The sequence below is a fragment of the Acomys russatus genome, chromosome 12 (genome assembly GCF_903995435.1).
Source record: "Acomys russatus chromosome 12, mAcoRus1.1, whole genome shotgun sequence".
In the NCBI taxonomy this organism is placed as follows: domain Eukaryota; kingdom Metazoa; phylum Chordata; class Mammalia; order Rodentia; family Muridae; genus Acomys; species Acomys russatus.
The window spans coordinates 44,587,453-44,612,089 of NC_067148.1; the positions used below are offsets into that span (position 1 = coordinate 44,587,453).

At 46.9% G+C, this 24,637-nt stretch overlaps 2 protein-coding genes across 3 annotated transcripts in view; one reads left to right on the plus strand and one right to left on the minus strand.

Annotated features, from left to right (window-relative positions):
• Positions 1-9,901, plus strand: part of Atg4b (autophagy related 4B cysteine peptidase) — a 31,086-nt gene extending 21,185 nt beyond the window's left edge. For both annotated transcript variants that reach the window (XM_051154393.1, XM_051154394.1), the window contains exons 7-13: positions 608-687; positions 4,311-4,504; positions 5,838-5,916; positions 6,185-6,330; positions 7,359-7,415; positions 7,974-8,067; positions 8,563-9,901. In XM_051154393.1, coding sequence (XP_051010350.1) covers positions 608-687; positions 4,311-4,504; positions 5,838-5,916; positions 6,185-6,330; positions 7,359-7,415; positions 7,974-8,067; positions 8,563-8,636 — 724 coding nt within the window. In that variant the 3' untranslated portion in view covers positions 8,637-9,901. The remainder of the gene's footprint in view (positions 1-607; positions 688-4,310; positions 4,505-5,837; positions 5,917-6,184; positions 6,331-7,358; positions 7,416-7,973; positions 8,068-8,562) is intronic.
• Positions 9,902-12,000: 2,099 nt separating this feature from the next.
• Dtymk (deoxythymidylate kinase) lies at positions 12,001-22,234 on the minus strand. Its single transcript, XM_051154399.1, has 5 exons — positions 21,958-22,234; positions 20,895-21,003; positions 18,963-19,053; positions 14,167-14,364; positions 12,001-12,393 (listed from the first exon to the last, which is right to left on the minus strand). Exons 1-5 carry the CDS (start codon positions 22,085-22,087, stop codon positions 12,283-12,285), a joined length of 639 nt encoding a protein of 212 aa, XP_051010356.1. The 5' UTR covers positions 22,088-22,234; the 3' UTR covers positions 12,001-12,282.
• Positions 22,235-24,637: the final 2,403 nt, after the last annotated feature.

Below are 24,637 nucleotides of genomic sequence, written 5' to 3' on the forward strand. Positions count from 1 at the left end.
TTGTGGTAGAGAGTCTCTGCAGCACAGCTGAAGAGTTGCAGCACAGGAAGGCTGAGCGCCACTGCTCTGAGCCTTCCAGGCATTGGCCTCTTGTGTTCCTAGACAGACCAGGCCCTTGCAGCTTAGATCCCTGGTAAACTGTCCCCATGTTGGGAACATCCCTTCTTGCTTCTGTCTTCTCCCTGGTTAAGAGGCATTCTGCCCCACCCTCATAGCACCCAGTTTCCATTCTTTTTCTACAGAGGCTGCTGTCTGCTTTTCTTTCAGAGCCATAACCCTGCAGCCATGCTTCCTTCCATCTGGTAGCCTCAGTTGTACTGTTCACTAGATTTCTGGGGCTCTCGGTTCACAATGTGAGGTACTGGGGGAGAAGCGGCTCAACAGGAGAGCTGGACCTGCGTGGCTGCGCCACCCGGGGGCCCCTGTCCACACTGTCTCCTGACAAGGGCAGCCAGCATTTCCCCGATGGGCAGCACTCGGCTCTCTTCCTGTTTGAGTTATTGGACACATCCTTGACATAAGCTTTGAAACTGCCTCACGGCTGTTGTGCAGCACTGCAAAGCTCCTGCTGTGGAAGCTCACGGGAGGATTCTTTCATTCCCTGTAGGAAGCTGGCTGTGTTTGACACGTGGAGCTCCTTGGCTGTTCACATAGCAATGGACAACACTGTGGTGATGGAGGAAATCAGTAAGTTCATCAGGGTTTTGGTTGACAAGGACTTGTAAGTGGCAGAGCTGAAGAGGGAGCCTCAGCTGGAAAGTTTGAGTCTCGGCAGCACCGGCACTTCCGGCAGGTGGAAGCCTAGGTGAAATACTCACACACCCCATTCTCTCATGGGTCCTTTGTACAGCATCGGGTTAGTTATCTGTGCGTGCGTGCGTGCGTGCGTGCGTGCGTATGCTCACACACACTATAGATAGTGAATTAAAGCACACACCACATAAGAATGGCCACCGTGGGAGAGGCATTTGAGTTCATGGATTCAAGGCTCATGCCTTTAATCCAAGCATTTAGGCTGTAAGACAGGTAGATCTCTGTGAGTTCACTGACAGTCTAAAGTTTCAAGTCAGCCCAAGTTACATAGTGAGACCCTGTATAAGACGGGGAGGGGAGGGGAGGAGAAATGGCTTGGTGGTGAAGAGCGCTTGTTGCTCTTGCAGAAGACCCAGGTTCATCTCTCAGCACACTTAAGTGGTTCACAACGGTCTGTAACACCATTTCCTCCAATATCTTCTTCTGATCTCCACAGGCACCAAACACGAATATGGTGCACATATGTGTAGGAAAAGTACATAAAAAAGGGACAGAAAGATGGCTTAGAGGTTAAGAGCACTGACTGCTCTTCTAGGGGTCATGAGTTCAATTCCCAGCAACCTCATGGTTGCTCAGTACCATCTGATGTAATATGATGCCCTCTTTTGGCATGCAGGTGTGCATATAGGCACAGCGCTGTGTATATAATAATAAATCTTAAAAAAAATACACATAAAAATAAAATGATTACTTTTTTTTAAAAAAAGAAGACATTTTAAGTAAGTTAAGTAGCTAAAAACACAAAACTAAATAAGCTCCCCCACCCTGGCTATTTTCTAGAAAGTTTACTCTTACAGAAAAGTTCAGTGGATGTGTACCATGTACTTCTTTTAATCTAGAAAGTTCTCCCTGTGTCTGAGTTTATGTTCGCTGTGTGTGTGCAGGTAATCTCTTGGAATTGCTGTGGCTGCTAGGAGCCAAACCTGGGTCCTCTGCACGAGCAGTAAATGCTCCTAGCCAACTATTGAGTCATCTCTCGCCTCCCTGTGTTTTGATCTTTCATAGCATTGACATTTTAAAGAATCTGGTTCAGTTAGTGGCTCACAAATTGGATTCGTCTGTTTCCTCAGGGTTGTAGTTGAGTTAAATATTTTAACAAACATTTTGACTAAATAAAGAAATAAAATAAATATTTATCAAAGACCACCGCCAGGTAGTGCTCAGTGTTGTGTAGTGTCAGTATGTGCTGTGATGCCAGGTAGTGCTCTTCACCTGGAGAGGGTGATGCCTTTGTCTCAATAATACCATTTTTTTGACATTAATGAAGATGATTTTGAATATATGTTGATATTCTTTGAGACATTTTTGGACTATGTGACTGAACATGGTGATTTTCCTAAATTGTTCCTCTTTACGTGTTTGCTAACAGGCATTCTTCATAAGTCTTTAATTCTCTCTTCCATTTTTAATTTTGAAAGACTGTCAATGTCTGTGGGTTTGTGGGTTCTTTTTTGCTGTTGTTTTTGGTTTTGGTTTTTCGAAACAGGGTTTCTCTGTGTAGCCTTGGCTGTCTTGGACTCACTTTGTTGACCAGGCTGGCCTTGAACTCACAGCGATCCGCCTGCCTCTGCCTCCCAAGTGCTGGGATTAAAGTCGTGCGCCACCACCGTCCGGCTGGTTCGTGAGTTCTTTTTACCCAGCGTGCTGCCTGGCACAGTCATTTTTTATTCCCATATTACCCTGGATTTGGCCTGTAACGCCCCTTTAGGCTGGCTGTAACTTGACTGGCTTCCGTTCTGCTTTGTGGCTGGGCATGCTTTCTTCCTAGCGTTAGGGAAGTACTCTCAATGCCTCCTGGTGATCCTTTTCCACAGTGGGAGTGCAGACTGTTGCGGGGTGTGTTCCCCAATACTTGAGTTCTCTGACCACCACCAGACCTAATACCATGTTTATTGAAGGCTAGTTCAGTACATTTAGACAGAAGTAATACTAAAGAATGAAGAAAAGCTGTTTATTGGTGCTCTTTTTGCTGAAGTGGGTTCTGAGTGATCTGGGTCTTCCCAGACTGGAAAGAACACATGGCTCTTCCTTTAGGTTGGTTTAGGTTCTGCCTACATGTATGCCTGCACACCAGAAGAGGGCACCAGATCCCATTATAGATGGTTGTGAGCCACCATGTGGTTGCTGGGAACCAAACTCAGGATCTCTGGAAGAGCAGGCGGCACTCTTAACCACTGAGCCATCTTTCCAGCCCTGCTTTAGGTTTTCTTTCAAGTGCATGTGGGAGCCAATGAGATGGCTAGCGGGTAAAGACGCTTGCCACTCCATTCTGGTCTTACCGAATTTGATCCCTTGAACCCATGTAAAGATGGAAGGAGAGAACCAACTCCACGGTGTTGTCCCCTGACCGTCACATGGGCATTGTGGGACATGCTTCTCTTTACACTGTACACAGTTTACTGTTTGTTTGAACATCAGGCTTACCCTGAACTCACAGACATCCCCCTGCCTCTTCTAAGTGCTAGGATCAAAACTAAGTACCACCATGCCTGGCTTAATAATTTGAAAATTTTTAATGTGCAGGCTGAGGAAATGGGTCAGCAGTTAAGAGTACTAAGCTACTCTTTCCGAGGACCCAGGTCAGTTCCCAGTTCCCACACAGCAGTTCACAACTGTCTGTAACTCTAATTCCAAGAGATCCAATACTCAGAGTCCTTGAGGGCACTGCTGGTATACATGTGCACAGATGCACATGCAGGCAAAACAGCAACACACACATTTTTGAGAATCATTATGTGTAGAAAATACTTCTTTTTTTTAATGTGTTTAAGAGTTTTCTCTGTATGTTTGTGTGTATACTAATGTGTTTCTGGTATCCAAGTAGGTCCAGAGAAGGGATTAGACGCCCTCTAAATGGAGTTAAGGTGGCTATGAGTCACTACATGGTTACTGAGAACTGAGCACAGATCCTCTGCAAGAGCAACATGTGCTCTTAACCACTGAGCCACCTCTCCAGCCCCTAGAAATCGTTTCTTTGAGTGGGGACATTTTTTTCTCTAAGGTTTTGTTAGGTTTGTTGTTTGTTTTTGCTTTTCAAAGCAGGGTTTCTCTGTGTGACGGCCCTGACTGTCCTGGACTCGCTTTGTGGACCAGGCACAGAGATCTGCCTGCCTCTGCCTCCCAAGTGCTTAATCCTCCCTGGGATTAAAGGCGTGCACTGCTTCCTGGCAAGTTACTCGTGTTTTAAACAGTTGGGAGTTGTGCTGTGTTGTGTTTGTTTTAGATTATTTTATGTGTACGGGTGTTTGCCTGCATATATGTCTGTGCACTACTTGCGTGCCTTGTGCCTGCAGAGGCCAGAAGAGGGTGTTGCATCACCTGGAACTGGAGTTACAGACAGTTGTGAGTTGCCATGTGCATGCTGAGAATCAAACCTGTGTCCTATGGAACCACTGAGCCATTTTCCCAGCCCCTACACATCTGTTTTTTAAAACACTTTTTCTCCTTGGGGGAATATGTCTGTGCTCAGCTCATGAAACTGTTATCTTTCCTTCCAGGAAGATTGTGCAGGGCCAGCCTTCCCTGTGCTGGGGCTGCTGCATGTCCTACAGAGCCAGAGAGGCATTGTAATGGGTTCCCCGCTGGAGCGGAAGTCACCAACAGGCCATCAGCCTGGAGACCCCTAGTGCTTCTCATCCCTCTCCGCCTGGGACTTACAGACATCAATGAGGCCTATGTGGAGACGCTGAAGGTGAGTCTCAAGAGTACCTCTTAACCTGGGCTCTCCATTTTTTTTCGTCTGTTTCATTGTGTGGTCAACTAGCTGTACCTCTTAAGAGTGAGGCTGGAAAGGGCTTAATCTTACAGATGACATTGAGAAATTAAATGTCTATAGCTTTGAGCCAGGCGTGGTGGCGCACGCCTTTAATCCCAGCACTTGGGAAGTAGAGGCAGGTAGATCTCTGTGAGTTCGAGGCCAGCCTGGTCTACAAGTGAGTCCAGGACAGCCAAGGCTGCACAGAGAAACCCTGTCTTGAAAAGCCAAAAAGTCTATAGCTTTATAAAGGGTCTTCAAGACCAGTCCGCCTGTTGCTGAACCTAGGTCTTTCCCTTTCTAGGTATCTTTTAAAAGCTTTGGCTTCTGTCTGGAGCACTGGTTCTTGGCCTCTCTTATGGGCAATTGAACAGCCCTTTCACAGGGGTCCTGTATATCAAACATTTACATTACAATTCTTAACAGAAGTTATGAAGTAGCAATGAAATAATCTTATGATTTGGGGGTCACCACAACATGAGGAACTGTATTAAAGGGTCGCAGCATTGGGAAGGCAGGTTGGATAGGCCCGTGAGAATGGGACTGTAGACTCCTTTGATTTCCTCCACCCCATGAAAAGAGGCAAAACCTTTTGATCTAGTTGACTCAGATATTAAACTAAGGAGTCAGCCTTACTGTATGGAATGGCAATATTGATTTTTATTAAAATATTTCACTTTTAGTCACCTTTCAGTGTTCAAGTAAGACCAAGTATAAAATCTCTCCCTCACCTTGGTCCTATTCTGTCCCTCCATATCCCTTGACTGTCCTGGCCTCTCACTCTGCTAGAGGTTCTCAGATGATGTCCTCTGTCACGTGTGCATCCCCTTGCTGATTGCCCATTCTTATCTGACTTGTCTTCTGTTGTCACTTCTCCTGTCCCATTGGGCCAGGCTACCTCTTCAGTACACTTACACCTGCATGTTAATCCCCAATCCTATCAGCTCTCCTTCCCAGCCTTCCCGAATAGAGCTGCATGTTAATCCCCAATCCTATCAGCTCTCCTCCCCAGCCTTCCCGAATAGAGCTGTGAGGCTGTGCTGGGTTCTGTTGTACCTCCTGTATTGGAAGCTTTCTGGGATGTGTCTTCGTGTTTTTCTTTTGTGTCATTCAGGTAGGCCTCTGGAGGCCATGCTCTGCTTGTGGTTGTGGATAGTGAAACCCACACTTGTGACTGTGCTGTGCCGGAGTGTGCTGGGCTGTGTAGAAGCACTCTTGCGTGCTGTTGAAGGCCGGTGTGCTCAGTAGCCTTCCCTCTTCTCTCCTGCAGCACTGTTTCATGATGCCGCAGTCCCTGGGTGTTATCGGAGGGAAGCCTAACAGTGCCCACTACTTTATTGGCTACGTTGGTGAGTCTGGTTTGTGTACTATGGGTTCATAGAGATGGTCATTCTCCCTGAAGGGGTGGATTGCTTTCTGTGGGGCTGTTTTGTTACCTCACTTGTCTCCCTGCACTCACTGGGTGGCATGCACACACACACCACACCTGATATTTGATTCCTACTTACTTCTGCCTGTTGACTCTGATTTGGTGGGTCTGGTTGTTGCTCTAGCCTGCTCCCTCCCTCTTTCCCAGCCCTGGCCAACTCCCTGTGACTTCTTCATCATCTTCCCCAGGTGAGGAGCTCATCTATCTGGACCCCCATACAACACAGCCTGCAGTGGAGCTGACTGACAGCTGCTTTATCCCCGATGAGAGCTTCCACTGCCAACACCCTCCCTGCAGGATGGGCATAGGGGAGCTTGACCCATCCATTGCTGTGGTATGTTCCAACCGTGCAAACTCCTAGCAGTTGTTCTGGGTCATTCTGTGACAGTCCTGCAGTGGAATATAAAGGAAAATGTCTACATTTTTTAGTTTTTCCAATATTTTAGAGTGTTAGGTTCACATAGTTGAGGATCCCTCTTATATTCCCCAGAGACTGTTCATCTCCTGAGTGGCTTTCCCAACCACAGTGTATGCAAGTGTTGCCTGTAATTGAGTGTATGTACCAAGTGTGAGGGTGTGTGTTTCTTCTACTTATAAAACACAAATGGCAGCTTGTTAAGGATCACCCATCTGAGCCGGGCGTGGTGGTGCCCGCCTTTAACCCCAGCACTCGGGAGGCAGAGGCAGGTGGATTGCTGTGAGTTTGAGGCCAGCCTGGTCTACAAAGTGAGTCCAGGACAGCCAAGACTACACAGGAAAACCCTGTCTCGAAAAACAAACAAACAAACAAACAAAAAACCCCAAAAATGTCAACAGTGCCATACCCAGGAAGTCATTGTCTAGTCATGCTGTTCTCTTATTGTTCATTGGCAGAATGCAGCATGTCAAGTACCAATCTGCCACAGTCAAACAGACACAACACCCAGGACACGCTCTGCCACATATGCCCCTTCCAAGACTCTGGCTCACACTTCCTACAGACCCCACTGTAAATCCTCCTCTAACTAGAGTGTGTACATTCCATGAATGTGCCTCAGCAGCTCAGTGATTAGAACTTGATGTTCTAGCACCAGCTAGACAGCCAACCTGGGACTAGCAGGTGCAGAGAGCATGAAGCTTGAGCCCCAGCCCTAGCTTTTGAGTGCTAAGATCAAAGGGAACACATGATGGAATCATTGTCTCTTGTCACCATCAGATAGGCCTTCCATCATTGGCAGTGGCTATATATGTGAACCAAAGCATGGGCAGAGCAGACACCTGGCATGTATTGGCAAGTGCATGCCAGCATCTCCGACGACTAGAGATCACAGTTAATGTTCACCTTAGATGTGGTCACTACTCTCACGATCGTTTTCATTTTAGGGATTTTTCTGTAAGACTGAGGAAGACTTTAATGACTGGTGTCAGCAAGTCAAAAAGGTCTGTAGCTGCCCCTGTCCAGAGCCAAGATGAAACTTCTGGGGACCCAGGCAATGAGGTTGCTGGGGTAAAGGGAGCCTCTTTGCATGGCCTAGCTAGGAACCACACTTACTGGTTGCATGGGGAATTTTGTTCCTGCCTCACATATGTGGACAGGCTGAATGGGGCAGGGGCCTCACATTGCTGTTTCTCCTGATGTGTGTAGGTCATAATTGGCCATCTTTTATATAAATATTGCACATTACCTTCATGGTAGGATGGAGTGCTGGCTCGGGTGGTTATGGGTTGGCAAAACATCATATGCCAAAGGCTGCCCCGGTGCTGGTTGCCTCCTGCTGTCCTCCCTGTACCTTTGTGATCCTGTTTGCCTTTTGGGGTGACATGCCATTACTAGTGGGAGCAGGCCCGTGCTGCATTGATCACAGTGTTGGTCTGTGCTGTCACCTTTAGTATGGATACCACCTCCGTTTTCTTATCTGTGAAGTTAAATTAGACCCCTGCAGGCTGAAGGCTGTAGTGAGTGTCGAGGGGCATCTAACAGCTGTATCTCACTAACAGCTATCCCTGCTTGGAGGTGCCCTGCCCATGTTTGAGCTGGTGGAGCAGCAGCCTTCTCACCTAGCCTGCCAGGATGTCCTGAACCTGTCCCTAGGTGAGTGCTGAGACTGCAGATAAGTCTGGGTATGGGCGCTGTAGTGATAACATATTTTGTGATGATGAAGTCCGTCTAAGAGCCACTGGGAATGAGCATTCCTGGCTCCTTGGACTGTGGTTAGCGCGCCTGCAGATGTCAGCCCTGGTCCTTAGGGTAGCACAATAGAGTTCAGGGACCAGCCTTGGGAGGCAAGAGTGGAGACCTGGTCAGACCTGGTCACCCCTCAGCTGATACAAGGAATGGGGTGCCCCTTCTTGCCGTCATCCTCCTGGGCTGGTTGGCAGATGCCATCACTTGTCTGCTAGCAGGAGCCAAGTGCTATGCTTTCAGAGTTCCCACCGCTCCGTAGGGTCTGTCACGGGCTCATGTCAGGAAGCAGCTTACAGGGCATAGCAGGTCTATTCTAGTTTGTCCCCCTCTTTCAGTATCTTCCCAGCTCATACCCATACCAGCTTCTGAGACATGCCTAATGTTTTATCCTCTTCCTTCCAGATTCTTCTGATGTAGAGAGACTGGAGAGGTTCTTTGACTCTGAGGATGAAGACTTTGAAATCTTATCCCTCTGAAAATCCCGAGGTTGGGGGATGGCCCTCCGTGGCCCTCATTGGGGTGCTTTGAGAACCCAGACCTGCCTTGGGCACTCAGTGTCACCGCATTCCATCCACCCAGCCCACCCCTGCCAAGTGCTGTTCGCCTGTGCCACCTCTGTCCAGGGGGCCTGCTCTGCTCATGGACCAAGGACTGCGGTGCCTGGAGGCCTTACTGCTTGGAGTCAGACTGCCTAACCTTAACACACGAAGGGCCTGTCCACATGAGGTTGCCCATCAGAAGGCCTAGTCAGGAAGAGCAGCGAGTCAGGAGCTTCCAGAGTTCTTTACTTGACACTGCCAGCCCTGGTCAGCCTGTCAGCTTTCGTTCTGCTTTCTCCTGGGCACCTGGGTCTGTGGTTTCTTTGGAATTAAAGCCCTGTTTGAAGTTGTTTAACAAAGACATGAATTTCTGGGGCACTTCCCAGGTCAGTCATAGAAGATCTGCAGGTTGATGTGTAAAGAGTGACAGCCACAGCCACATCATGGCCTCAAACTGCTGGGCAGGGTGAGCTCTTGGGCTGTCTCCTCTGCCCAGTGTGGTTTATCAAGGGCTACCTCAGTGGGAGAGCATATGGAAAGAATCACAGCAAGGCCGCTACTTGCTCTGGAGAGAACGTATTCTTGTGGGGTATTGGAAAATCCAAAGATATCCGTGTGCATGGGCACAGAATGGACACCTGAAGCGTGGGACAGCTGACAAGCACCCAGGGCATCTGGAGCTGTGGTCCTGAGCTTCCCCATTAGGACCTCACTAGGGAAGAGATCTGTTTAAGGGGTTGGTGCACTTGGAGACGCTCGGCCTGCTGCTGTTAACTCACCACCCAGCTTCTCTGGGAGGAGAAGGAGGGGAGCAGAGCTGCTCTTTGCTCGTGCCACTGTGCCACTGGTGTACGGTACACACTGCTACTTGAGCCTTCCTCCATGTTCTTTCCTTTCTCATAAACACTCCTGGGCCATGAGAAATTTTAGATGGTTTGGGTCCAAAAGGGTAAAAGTACCACAGCTTTGTGGTACATAATAGACATTAGGACAGAGCAGGTAGCTCCAGGCGCTAGCAGATCAAGTGTCCAGACCCTCCTTGGCACTCATTTCCATACCTGCCACCTTCTAACCCTGGCTTTCTGGGCCTTCAAGCTTTGATGCTATAGGACTGCTGTCTTAGAAAAAGGCCTTTCTTCCCCTAGATATGAACAGGATATGACAGTGTGGGATGGCCCTTGCAGGAGCCTTTGCCAAAAAACCTTACCCTAGGGTGGTGCCAGAGCTGCTCGCTGATATGGCAGCTCCAAGTGGCCCACAAGGTAGCAAGAGATAACCCTGTCCATTTAAGTGTTGAGACATATTTATTTCATCTTACTCTTTCTCCCATCTTGTTCTTAGCTTCAGGTGAGGTAGGACAGGAAGGCCAGTACAGTTCCTCAGGCTTGGCCACTGTGCTGCCATGGCCCAGGGGCTTGCTGTTAACTCCTGCTGTTGGTACCAAGAGTGGATGTGTGGAACACTACAACCTGAGGGAAGTCTCAGGGCTTGAGAAAGGCTTCCTGAGGTTGTTCATTCTTAGTAGTGTAGTTTGCAATTCTTAATGGTAAATAATAAGTTTCAGTAGAAAACAAAGTTTGTATGTGTGTTGATTTTTCCTCCAGTTATGGTTAGCTGTGATTTTAGTGTTACCAGGTAAAGATTTCCCCAAGTTGGGCAAGTGGAGCCTGCCCTGCCCTAGTTTTGTAGCCAGTGTCTGTTTTCCTTCATATTAAGTAAGCATGTGATCCTAAAAAGAGAAAGCGCAAGGAGAACATGATATAAAGATGAGCCAGGGGATGCTGGGTAGTGGTGGTGGGACACACTTTTAATCCCAGCATTTGGGAGGCAGGTAGATCTCTTGAGTTTGAAGCCAGCCTGGTCTACAGAGTTCCAGGAGAGCCAGGGCTACACAGAGGAAACTATGTCTTGAAAAACAAAACAACAAAAATGAGGCAGGTGATAGCGGTACACAACTTTACTCCCAGCACTCACCCAGCAGGTGAGTCTCTAAGGTCAAGGCCATTCTGGCCTGGAGAGAATGCCAGGACACCCAGGGCTACACAGAAAAACCTTATCTCAAAACAGAAAGAACCAGGGAAATGGTTTAGCAGTTAGGAGCTCTTAACTGTTCTTCTAGTGGACCAGAGTTCAAGTCCCCAGCACCCACACTGGGCAGCTTATAAACCTAGCTCCAGAGTTTCTAACACCTTCTGGCTTTTGTAGGCACATACATCCATAGAAATAAGTAGTAAAAATCTTGTTTAATGGCTGGAGAGATGACTCAGAGGTTAAGACCACTCTGTCTAAAGGTCCTGAGCTCAATTTTCAGCAACCACATGTTGGCTCACCACTATCTATAATGAAATCTGGTGCCCTCTTCTGGTATGCAGGTACACATGTGGGCAGAAAACTATAATAAATCTTTAAAACCAAACCAACCAAACAAAACGCTTGCTTAAAAAACATGCCAACAGCTCTTCGCCTGGAGAAAGTGCAGAAAAGCACCCAAGCACCAGGCTTGCCTCAGGGTCCCTTCAGGCAAGCTGTAGCTGGCTTTGGCCTGGGGGACAAGTTGAGGATCATCTAACCCTGCATGGTGAAAGCTCAGTGGGACAATCCTGGATGATGGCTACCTGTTCTCCAGTACAAATAAAGAAAAATGCTGACCCAAGGCAAAGGCTTCCTCTCAGTACTCTGATGGCTTCTTACCACTGCTGTGACCACATAGGACATTACCCACGGCTGAACTTGTTCTGAAGGTCCCGGAGGGCAGAAGTGCAGGCTATGCTATCACCAGGGCTAATAGCACAAGACCAGAGCTGAAACTAGTTAAGGCTCTGGAGGGCAGAAATGTATAGTGTGCTTACTATGCTATCAGCAGGGCTAATTTTCCAGCACCCAGAGCCTTCTACAATTCCTCTCAGGCTTGCAAATACCCTGCATCTCCTGATTTTGGACTACTTGTTGAAAAGAGGCACCTGATGACCTAGCAAATTCCCTACTTTTTTTGTTTTTTGAGACTGTCTTACTATGTAGCCCCAACTGGCCTGGAACTCAAGAGAGCCACCTGGTTTTACTCCTGAGGGCTGGGATCCAGGTGTGCACCATTGCTCGGGCATCCTCGGCATCAAGGTCCCTTTTCTCATGCTGTCCTCCAGTCATGTCTGTCTGGTAATGAGAAGAATGTGCTCCCCTCACATTCAACACACTACCAGGAAATGCCAGACCAGCCTACTTTGGAAGGATAGTGTGAAAAGCTCTAGGAGCACTCACAGAACCACCAAGGAAATACCATGAATAGTGGGCAGACCCATCTCCACAGATTCTTAGAGGAAGCCAATGAGGTACATTTTCAGGTAAATTTTTATTAGTTTCTATAAAACATAAGACATTTCTAGTGATAAAGCCCACCTTTACAGCCAAGAGGTATGCAGAGGTGGATATTGCACAACTTGTTCATACCCTCAACATCTCAGGTTAACAATGGAGGCTTGTAGGTCTCTCCTGCTGAGAAATAGCTGTTGCTGGGCAGTGTTGAGACATGAGCCCTCCATTGGTCTGCTGTGGACCAGAGAACAGTATCTGCATTGGAACCTCTGACTTATTTCCACAGCTCCTCCAGTGGCCTCTGTGCAGCGTTGCGGATGGCGTCCTCGGAGAGGGCACGGATTTCTTGGTGGACATCCTCAATGCTTTTAGAAGCATCAACCACCTACCACCATTAGGGGAAACAGCAAAAAAGATCATTACACCACCCTCCCACTATTCCCAGGCTCCCATGAAGTGAGCCAGGGCCCTGCAAAAAGCCAACCTAAGTTCCCACAGTGGCCCTTACTCACAGCTGTCTTTGAACCTGGTTTCTTGGTACAAAGAAGCATGCACTAGCTACCCATCTCACCCCTAAGCAGACTGAGCAACTGTCCTCCAGTTGGCAGAACAGGCTCCACACCAGGAACAGTGACCCACCCCTATAGTCCCAGCACTCAGGAGGCAGAGGCAGGAGGATCTTGGTAAATTCAAGGCCAGCCTGGACTACATAGTTCCCCAACAGCCAGGACTGCACATAGAGACCCTGTCTCAAAATCAAAACAAATCCATTGCACCTTTCTTGAGATGAAAATGGTCCTAACAGCTGCTCTGTTCCTCAGGACAGGCAGATCCTAGGGAAGCATCTCCAGAAACCAAGAAAGAGCCTGAGTAAGTGTCAGGATCTCCAGTCCCTTCCTCTGTGGAGATCTGTGAGTCTGGCTAAGACCTTTGGCAGCAAATTTGTGAAAAGCTTCCAGAGGCATAGGAAACTTATGGAAGAGCTGGGCACAGTGGTGCATGCCTGTAATCCCAGCATTCTGGGAGGCAGAAGCAGGTGGATCGCTGTGAGTTTGAGGCCAGTATGGTCTACAGAGTGAGTCCACGACAGCCAGGGTGACACACAGAAACAAAACTTATGGAAGGAATCCAAGTAGTTCACAAGGCATGACTGTGTGTGGGGAAAAGTCCACATGTCACACTAGAAGAAAGCTCAACAACCCCGGCGTAGCCACACAACCCTTGCCCAGACTACCCAGGGTGGCTCTCTGGGTTGACTTAGTGCCCCAGAGAGTAAAATGGCATCAGCATCATTTATTCTAACACAAGAGGATGCAGAAATAGGACAAACTTCAACATCATGAGGGCAGTATTTGTAGACAAAGGGCAATGGAAACTACCTTCTGTAGACAAAAGTGGCTTGTGATATTAGGACTACTCAAGTGTTGGGCTTGAAGTCCGGGAACCTTAGGCAACTGGCCAAAGACTGTACAGACGATGCCAGACCCCCCAGGACCAGACCATTCTGGCTGCTGAGGAGATGTGCGTGTAGGAGAGAAGATACAGTTAAGAGCAGAAGCAAGCAATAGAGAGGGAAGCTGAAGCCATTCCCTAGACCACTGTTGAAGCAAGGTTACTGAGCAGAGGAAACAGGACCAGAGGGAAGCCTAGTGTGGACATTTCCTATGCTCCTGGTGATGGCTATGTATAGGTCCACAGGGCTCCAAAGACATGGGCAGGGTTAAGTCTCAGGTTGCAGCTACAGAGAAGGTACCTACAGAATGACCAAGGGCCAACAAGAAGAATCACAGCATGAACTAAAAGGAAAAATGAGATACATCTGAATAAGAAACTGGCAAACTCCACCTTCTGAAGTACTTTCTAAGTATAATCCACTTATAGGCAGTACACCGAAGACTCATTCCTATGACAAAGACACAAAGTAAAGTGTGACGGAGCTTCTGATGTCACATGGCTAAAGGCTTGTACGGAATAAGATGCAGAAGTGTGCTGGGGCTCACCTCTGAGTCTAACCACCACCGCCCAGGTCTGATGGCAGAGAACTAGGACACTTTCCCTGAAGTGTCACAGGTGGGTAACCAAACTTTACCAGCTGCCCGTGTCAGCAGAGAAGACAGCCACAGCACTTTCAATGGCTGTTTGTAGTTCCAGGACTCACCTTCCAGTTCAGGTCTTTATCACTCATTAGCTGCTGGAAACACAGCAGAACCTGCTCCTGGAAAGTCCCAGTCTCATAGCGCTCAAGGCCAAACTCTCCCCGTGCAGCAGCATCCAGCAATTGTAACTGAAGGAACAGGATCAGGTCAGGTTTGGGAAGGCCCACATCTGGTTGTTTGCACCAATCCAGGGTAAAATTCTGTCAGCAGAAAACCCAACAGTTAGAAAAAGCAAACTGAGCAAGGTATAATCTTTTTCTTTTAAAAACATTTCATTTATTTTATGTTATGAGTGCTGTCTATACACCTGCATGCCAGAAGAGGGCGTCAGATCCCAGGACAGATGGTTGTGAACCACCATGTGGCTCTGGTTGTGGGGAATTAAACTCAGGGCCTCTGGAAGAGCAGACAGTGCTCCAGAGACAAGAGCTTTTTGCCACAATCTTGCATTCTAATCAACTCTGGAGGAAACCAGCAATCCTGGAGACCTACTGCATGCTTGATTGCCTACTAACTCTCATACAAAGTAGGACTAGAGCGACTACCCATCCTCCAGAACACACTGTAAGCTCAAGACTCCAGAGGCCTTCCTTACAGGGCCACGGTCATCTCCCTTGCTTCCTTACACAGACAAAGTATGTCACTGGGGAAGGACTCTAACATATGCAGAAGAAACAGAATGAAAAGATTATCACTCAGCAGTCTGTCATACTCAAGGCCTATTACATAAAGATATTATCAGATGCTATCTGATTCCTGAGAGGACCCAGCACTTGCATAAGTATACTACAGCACAAGGCAAAAAATCAGGCTAGGTGTGGTGGTGGCACTTGCCAAGCGGCAGCAAGAAGACAGTTAAAGTTTATCCTTGGCTACATAGTTCCAGATCAAGCTGAGCCACAAGAAGACCTTGTCTTAAGATCAAAATGAAACAAATGCAGTTCCAGCACTTTTGAGGTAAGGAGTGCACTGTTATCACTGGCTACAGTGTGTGGGGTCAGCCAGAGACTGTCTCCAAACACCAAACAAACTGGGAACAGTGGTGGCGCATGCCTTGAATCTAAGACTCAGGAGGCAGAGGCAAGTAAGTCTCTGAGTTCAAGGCTGGCCTGGTCAACAGAACAAGTTCCAGGACAGCCAAGGATGCACAGTAAAACCCTGTCTCGAAGAAAAAAAAAAAATCTTAAAGAAATGGGCAAGCACATGCTCTACTAGAGTCACTCTCCTACATGGAGAGGTGGCTTGGCTATTAAGAGCACTTACTCTTCTTCCAAAAGACTCATGTTTCCACCGGGCGTGTGGCGCACGCCTTTAATCCCAGCACTCGGGAGGCAGAGGCAGGCGGATCGCTGTGAGTTCGAGGCCAGCCTGGTCTACAAAGTGAGTCCAGGATGGCCAAGGCTACACAGAGAAACCCTGTCTCGAAAAACCAAAAAAAAAAAGCTGGGCGTGGTGGCGCACGCCTTTAATCCCAGCACTCGGGAGGCAGAGGCAGGTGGATCGCTGTTGAGTTCGAGGACAGCCTGGTCTACAAAGTGAGTCCAGGATAGCCAAGGCTACACAGAGAAACCCTGTCTCGAAAAACCAAAAAAAAAAAAAAAAAAAAAAAAAAAAGACTCATGTTCCATTCCTAGCACCCACATGGTGACTAATAATTCCTGTAATTCCTTCTCAGGGTATCTGATGCCCTCTGTGGATGCAAGTGCAAGTGTATACATGAAGGCAAAACAGTCAAACACATAAAGTGAATACATTTTTTAAAATGTATTTATTATTTGTACAATATTCTACCTGCATGTATGCCTGCACACCAGAAGAGGGCACCAGATTTCATTATAGATGGTTGTGAGCCACAGTGTGGTTGCTGGGAATTGAACTCAGGATCTTTGGAAGAACAGACAGTGCTCAATCTCTGAGCCATATCTCTAGCCCAAGTGAATATTTAAAAAAAAAAACAAAATCAGTTATACTCTTAGTACTCAGAATACTTTAAATATGAATCCCAGAAAGAGATGTGGGGACTTACACATCAAGATATTTAGGGGCTGGAGAGATGGCTCAGAGGTTAAGGGCACTGACTATTCCTCCAGAGGTCCCGAGTTCAATTTCCAGCAACCGCATTATGGCTCACAACCATCTATAATGTGATCTGATGGCCTTTTCTGGCCTGCAGGTTTACATGCAGACAGAGCAGTATATACATAATAAATCTTTTTTTTAAAAAAAGTTAATTAAAGGACTGGAGCACTTGCCTACCACGTGTGAGGCCCTCGGTCTAATTCCTCCAGAAAAATAACAACGGAAAAAAACCACCTGGGCCAATGAGTCGGTTCAGCTGGTAAAGGAACTTACTTAGCACACAAAATTGATGCCTGAGTTAAACTTCCAGAACTCAGTGGAAGGAGAGAACTCCGGGGCCTTTGACCTCTATGTGCACGCTGTGGCACACGTGCCCTCCATCTTTCACACACAATTCATTTCAACACGTGGACCTTAGTCAGCTTCTGATTTACTACGGTGGAAACACAAGGCAATCAGCCAGCTCTTGAGCTGGGAAACACAAAAACTGACTGCATGTCTAATGACTGCTCTCCTGGGCCAGCATGCTGCCTCTCTCCTGTAACCCTTGCACTGAGACAGGAGGATTACAGTTTGAGGGCAACATGATCTACTTGGTGAGTTCTCAAAATGCCTGGGCTACGACAGACTGTCTCAAAATTAACAAGCCCAGGTGATAGAGCTAGAACTTAAGAGTTAAGAGCACTGGCTGCTCTTCCAGAGGATCTGGGTTCAATTCCCAGAATCTACACAGCAACTCACAATGGTTTATAATGGTTTATTAGTTTCAGGGGATCCAATACCCTCTTCTGGTCTTCAAGGCACCAGACATACATGCAAGCAAAACACCCATATAAAAAGTTTTTACATAATATTTTTATTGATTATTTTGGAATTGTACATCATGGACCTCAATCAAACTCACTTCCCAGTACTCCCAGGTTCCTCCCCACCACACACACACACAAAGAAGAAAAAAAACAAGCCCAGTTTGTTTTGCCTGTACACTCGTAGTCAAACTCCCAGTAGCCAGCCCCTTAAAAAAAACTGAGTCAGTCCCCACGTACAACCCTTTTCAGAGCCCTCAATTGTAAAGAGTTGTATTTCAGCATCTTACAGGTAAAATAATTTTAAAAGCCCAACCCCATGCGAAGCTGTGGAGCAAACCTTTAATCCCAGCACCCAGGAGGGCGGGAGGCAGAGGCAAGTGGATGTCTGCAATCCAGGCCAACCTGGTCTACAGAGTGAGTGCCAGGACAGTCAGGGCTACACAGAGAAACCCTGTCTCAAAAAATGAAAACAAAAGCAAAAACACATGGTGGCACACGCCTTTAATCCCAGCACTCAGGAGGCAGAGGCAGGTGAATCGCTGTGAGTTCACGGCCACCCTGGTCTACAAAGCGAGTCCATGACAGCCAAGACTACTCACAGAGAAACCCTGTCTCCAAAAACCAAAAACCAAAACCAACGAACCAAAAAGCTGACCATGTCATCTCAGGATGTGTCACTAAAGCTGGTAATACTTCTGGGAAGTTTTCTGTTGCCAAATACTTAAGTTTAAAAACTAAAAAGCATCAACAGATGTGGTGGTGCAGGCCTTTAAATTTAGCACTCCTGAGCCAGAGGCAGAGGCAGGATGATCACCACAACTCATGGTGGGTCTGGTCTACACAGCGAATTCCAGGCCAGCAAAGGCTACATAGAGAGACCTAGTCTTAAACAAGCATATATAAATGGTAGACATTTAAAAAAATAAATAATAAATGGTAGACATTTTTAAAAAATAAGTTAAGGGCTGGAAAGATGTCCCAGAGGTTAAGAACACTAACTGCGTTTCCAGAGTCCTGAATTCAATTCCCAGCAACCACATAGTGGCTCACAACCATCTATGATGTGACCTAATGCCCCATTCTGGCATTCAGGCAGAGCACTGTATACAAAATAAATAAATAAATCTTTAAAAACTAAACAAAAGATAAAAAAAAAAAATCAATTCAAAAGGGCAGTGCACAGCTACTACCATTACACGTGAGAAGCAACATGGAAGAACTAGAGGGGCCATTGGGGAGGCTCCAGCACCCTAATCATTCCAGTCACAAAGTGAGGCTGTGCATGAAAATCTTAACAAGGGGGCTGGAGAGATGGCTCAGCGGTTAAGAGCACTGACTGCTCTTTCTAGAGATCCTTAGTTCAATTCCCAGCAACCACATGGTGGCTCACAACCATCTATGTGATCTGATGCCCTCTTCTGGCATGCAGGTATACATGCAGGCAGAGCACAGTAAACATTATAATAAATATATAAATCTTTAAAAATAAAAATCTTAAAAGCCAGGTGTGGTGGGACACGCCTTTAATTGCAGCACTCGAGAGGCAGAGGCAGGTGGATTACTGTGAGTTCGAGGCCAGCCTAGTCTACAAAGCGAGTCCAGGATAGCCAAGGCTAACACAGAGAGACCCGGTCTCTAAAAACCAAAAACACCAAAAAAACAAGAAAATCTCTTCAAGAGATAAATCATCCAAAAGGAAAATACAGTGCTGTATGTGTCAAACAACCTACAAGTACATGTCTTTATTGATAAAAACGAATTTAGTCTCCAGAGAGTTAAGGAATGTCAGAGCCATTGAATTCCTATGAGTAACCTGAACACGTATTTTGTGGCAGCGACACTACAAATGAAAAAGAGCAGATCCGGGCCCACACCTGGCAACCTGAAACAGGATGCCACACAGTACTCACCTCCTTGGCGCTAGTGAAGGCAACCCCAGAAAAGGCGTATCTGTCCAAAACAAGGGTCACACCCTGGTTCAACTTGGCCTTAATTAATGGCCTGAAAAAGAGAATGCTTTTGAGCCCTGGAACTGGCTTCCCAAATTATTCAACTTGGAAATCCCATACAATGAGAACTACAGCACAGCAGTTTATAAACTTATTTACAATCAGAAAGCTCTACATCTCTCTAGAAGATGCCAGGACACTTCTACCCAGGCAAAGCACAAAGGATGCAGACAGCATGGGGGAGCCAAAAGATGAGGCAGAAGCCTGTGCCCTCAGGCCTGGACTGCAAGTATAACAGACGAAATATGAAGGATGTTTCCCACCAAGCACCGCAGGCTCACCATCATCACCAGTGTGCCAAAACCTTAGATATGTAAAGATGAAGGGCTTGGCATGCGACAAGAAGCGCCACTGAAGCCACAAGGCAAAGTCATATTCCTCTTACTTAACACACCTCACAAGAGGCATTCAATTTGGGGGAGCACAGGGGAAGGCTGAAATGGGTCTCACTGTGTAGCCCAGGCTGTCCTGGGATCTGTCTGTGCAGCCCCAGCTCTTGATCTTTAGGGCATGATGGCACAAACCTGTAATCCCAACACCGGGGAGGCTAAAGCAGTGAATCCCAGGTTGCAAGCCAACCTAAACTACATATACACATATACAGTGAGACCGTGAGAGAGCGCTTAATGTGTGCTGTTTAACACAGCAAACATGCACAAAGAGAGAGAAAAGAGAAACCTGGATGCCCTTGGGTTTGACAACACCAAAGCCACTTGAGGGCTGCAAAAATAACATCAGTAAAATTAAGAAGCTGTGCAGCCCAGTGGTGGTGGTGCACACCTTTATTCCCAGCACTTGGGAGGGGGCAGGTAGATTTCTATGAGTTCGAGGCCAGCTTGGTCTACAGAGTTGAGTACCAGGAAACAACAACAACAAAAGCGGTGCTGGGTAAGAGACTAGCGAAAAGGCAAGCCACAGGACAGGAGAGAACTGTATAAAAGGCATGGCTAACAAAGGACTGACATACAAAGTATGTGCTCTTAAACTGCAACAAAGAACTGGACTCGGGAGGCAGAGGCAGGCGGATCGCTGTGAGTTTGAGGCCAGCCTGGTCTACAAAACGAGTCCAGGACAGCCAAGGCTAACACAGAGAGACCCTGTCTCTAAAACCCAAAAAAACAAAACAAAAAAGCAACAAAGAAAACAGCCAGCACTTAGAAGGCTAAGGCAGAAGGCTGGCGATTACTTAGAGGACTCCCTGAGCTACAGAGGGAACCATTATTTCAAAAAGGAAAAAAAAAGGGGGGGAAGCATCTCTATGGATAAACTGTTTGCCATGTAACATGGTGACTTGAGTTTTGATCCCTGGTACCCTAGAAACACACTGACCAGTTTAACACCAAATTAGTGAGCTCACAGTTCAGTAAGAAACCATATCTCAGTCAGGCATGAGGCCAGCCTGGTCTACAAGACAAGTTCCAGGACACTCAGGGCTGTTACACAGAGAAACCCCGTCTCAGAAAACCTTAAAAACTTGTCTCAGCACTTAAGAGCACTGGCTGCTCTTGCAGAGGATCCAGGTTTGGTTTCCAGAACCCACATGGCAGCTTACAAGGATCTGGACTCCCCGGGCAGCAGGCACGCAGTAGGTGCACAACCATACATGTACGCATGAATGCTACAAACACATAAATAAATAATTTTAAAAACCTGTCTCAACAAAAGTGGAGAGCGATAAAGACTCCTAATGTGTTGACCTCTGGTCTCCACGTGGAAGTGCGTGTGTGCGTGTGGGTGTGGGTGTGTACCCGCACATGTGTTCAAACACATGCCATACACAAAAGCAGCAAAAGCCTACAAGTTACAAAAGAGAAGCAGTAAGTCAGTTTTTACACTTGTTCCCAGCGGTTTGCAGAAAAAAGCAGGTGCACCGAATGGTCCTCTAGTTCTGTTTTCTTTTCTAAGTAGGAACTCAGAAGTTTGCCGATTTCTGTTGATCGTTCTAGAAAGAGAAAAATACAAATACTACTTAAGTCACACTTTTCACCTAAATTATATTATAGTTTGCACTGAAGTTTTCTACTTGTATTCATGTCTAACTCTGAACTTTATTAAACCTCTAGACAGTTTTGGTTGGACCATCTGAGGCAGAAACTATATACTTGTAAGACTTTTGACTGGTTGAAGATTAAAAATACCCAAGAGTGAGCCAGGCAGCGGTGGCAGCACACGTTTTTTTAATCCCAGCACTTGGGAGGCAGCGGCAGGTGGATCTCAGTGAGTTCGAGGCCAGCCTGGTATACAGAGAGTTCTAGGGCAGCCAGGGCTACACTGAGAAACTGTTTTGAAAAACAGAAAAGAAACAAAACAAAACCCCAAGAAAGCATTTTTCCAATTCCCAACCTAATTCACTTGTAGGATTAGGGAGTTGGTGTTCCAGTGCATAGAGGTGAGAGTCAGAGGCCAACCTCATGTTCCTTTTTCAGAGTAGCTGTCCACCTTGTGTTTTCAGAGAGCGTCTTCCACTGGGACCTGAAGCTCACAGGTTTGGTTAGACTGGCAGGGCATCAAGCCCCAGGAACGAGGAACGAGCTGGTCTCCATCTCTGCAGCGCCAGGATTATAAGCAACTATCCCTGGCTTTTCACCTGGAAGACTGAACTCGGACCTTCATTTCAGCATTTGACCAACTAAGCCACCTCCACCAGCCCAGAAGTGGCACTGCCCACAGTGCTCTGGTCCTACATCAATGGCCACTAAAGAAAATGTCTCACAGGCTTGTCTACTGGCTCATCTGGTAGGACTCAATCGAGAGTCCCCCTTCCCAAATGACCCTAGCTTATGGCAAGGTGACATAAATTAGCCAACACATCCATGCCCAGTAGTAAATGTTCTAAGAGTTTGTTTGTTTGTTTTTAATACAAAAACTAAGCCCAAAGACAGGCCCGCCCGCGCACCGGGGAAACGCAGCAGCTCGGCTCTGTGGCCCGAGGCACACAGCGCGGACACCAGCCTGAGGCCCTGCGTGGTCTTGCCAGCACGGTCCACGCCCTCCAGCACGATGAGCGCCCCCCGACTCGACGCCATCGTGACCGCCAGCCGCCCGCACTGCACAGCTCCTGAAAACCTGTCAGGTTCCCGCCAACGTTAGATGCAGCAGCAGGAGAGGGCGGGCTGGTGACCTGGCCGCAACGCCTCTTCCGGCTGAAAATCGATTTCTCTGGCCGGCGGTGGCCGCTTCCGGAAGTTGCGTAGCTCCTGGCCTGGAACCCAGCCGTCTAGAGACCGCCCACTCGCGGGACTTCCGTTTCCCTCGCCCAGAAAGGGCCAATCTTAACCCACCCAGGAGGTGCGGTCTCCGGTCACGTGTAGCTTCCAGAACTGTAACGGAGTCAAAATTTCATGCCCCTGAGCGCACTACTGCAGGGCTCTTAAAGTTTCTTACCACAAGAAAAGAGTCGTCTTATGTTCCCGCTCTGGAAGAAGTAAAGATACGAGCATTGGCTTCCAAGCTGTGCTGGAGCATCTTCAAAGAGTTCAGGGACGTTCTTTGTCGGCTTAGTGTTCCCGGGATTGTGTCGAAAACCCAGGGACAGAAGTTGGTGGAAGGAAATGGGTTTCTTTGCAGCTGTGGGCCAGAACTGGAAAATTCCCGTCCTTTTTTTTTTTTTTTTTAACTTGCCCTTAGCAATGTCTTTATAGAAAAAAACTTAAAGCCGGAGGGGGAGGGGAGATGAATAAGAGGCAGGCAAATGTGACCTGGCGTCAAGCTACCTAGTAAGTTCCAAGCCATCCAGGGTGGCTTGGGCTATGTTTCAATAAGACTCACTAGGTAAGTTCTCAGTTGGTAAAGCACTTGCCTAGCATGAATTAAGACCCGGATTCGTACCCAGCACAGAATAAATTGGGATATAGTGAGTGGCATATCCTATAATCCCAGTACTTGGGAGGTAGAGACAGGATCAGAAATTCAAGGTCTGCAAAGTTTGAACTGACACCTGATCAGAAAAGATACTCAGACGCCAAATGTACATACGTAAACATGCTCAACATAAACATTGATAGGAACCATAAGTTAAAAACAAAATTTTACACCCAGAGTAGCCAAAATCTACACTTCGAACCATATAGCATGCTGGTGAGGAGGCAGGGCAAAGCAGACAATGCTAACGAGAAGACAAAAACAATGTGGCCAGCTTGGCTGTTTTTCAAGAACCTATTCTTAGCATAAGGTCAATATTTACCCACCTGAGTTGGAAACTCGGCCTTCAGAAAAACCTGCACACAAATGACTGTATCAGTTCTCTCCACACTTGTCTAAATAGGGAAGCAGCTGGCCTCCAACAAGTAAACCTATAAACTGGTAATTGCACAGTGAATGGAATACTTTTCAAATAAGAACTAAATGGATTATCAAGTCATATTAGGACACAGAAACCTGAAATGCATAATGATAAATGAAACCAGTCTGTTTTGTTTTTTGTTGTTGTTGTTGCTGTTTTGTTTTTTGAGACAGGGTTTCTCTGTGTAGCCTTGGCTGTCCTGGACTCGCTTTGTACACCAGGCTGGCCTCGAACTCACAGCGATCCACCTGCCTCTTCCTCCTGAGTGCTGGGATTAAAGGCATGTGCCACCACGCCTGGCGTGAAGCCAGTCTGAAAAGAACTGTATCCAGTAAAACCCAACTGCATGGCATTCCAGAAAATGCAAACCTAAAGAGGTTCTAAAATGTTTATTGGTAAGTGTGTGTGTGTGTGTGTGTGTGTGTGTGTGTTGGTGGTGGTGTGGTGTTCCATACTGTAGTAGACCACAGGAGTTTAAGGCAGTGAAAATATTCAGGATGCTATAATGGAGATACTTAACATGTATTTGTCAAAAATATATGACCACACCAAGAGGAGACTCTATAGAAAACTATGGATTTTAGTTAATAATGTTATCGATATTGTGTCATTAACTGTAACAAAGTTACCGTAGGAATGCAAAATATCTACGACTGAGAAAACTGGTTGCAGAATACCCAAGACTACTTTTTTTGTTTTTTTTTTTGTTTGTCTGTTTGTTTTTGTTTTTCGAGACAGGGTTTCTCTGTGTTGCCTTGGCTGTTCTGGACTCACTTTGTAGACCAGGCTGGCCTCGAACTCACATCGATCCACCAGCCTCTGCCTCCCAAGTGCTGGGATTAAAGGCATGCTTTTGTTTTGTTTTTCAAGACAGGGTTTCTCTTGTAGACCAGGCTGTCCTGGAACTCTGATCTACCTGCCTCTGCATCCTGGATGCTGGGATTAAAAGCGTGTGCTATCACTGCTTGGCTTTGAAGTTTTTATAGAAGGAATGCTTCTAAGGCTGGAAATAGAGTTCATTTGGTAGAATATTTAACAAGTATGCACAAAGTCCTGGGTTTGAGCCCAGACACCAAGTAAATTGAGCGTGGTAGCACACCCCTGTAATATCAGCACTTGGGGGAGCCTCTGTAATATTAGCATTTGGAAGGTGGAGGCTGGTGGATCAGTTCAAGGTCATCCTTGGCCACATATTTAGATTGAAGACAGCTTGGGCTACCTGTCCCCGCAAACTGCATTTTAAATAATGAGGACCATGGTTCAGGCATGGTGATGTAGATACATACCTTTAGTA

Coding starts and splice junctions, on each gene's coding strand:
- Dtymk (XM_051154399.1), bottom strand. CDS start 22,087: ATGGCGTCGAGTCGGGGGGCGCTCATCGTGCTGGAGGGCGTGGACCGT. Junction 21,004..21,957: donor CGAGCTGCTGCGTTTCCCCG/GTGCGCGGGCGG, acceptor TTCTCTTTCTAG/AACGATCAACAGAAATCGGC. Junction 12,394..14,166: donor ATAAAGACCTGAACTGGAAG/GTGAGTCCTGGA, acceptor TAATGGTGGTAG/GTGGTTGATGCTTCTAAAAG.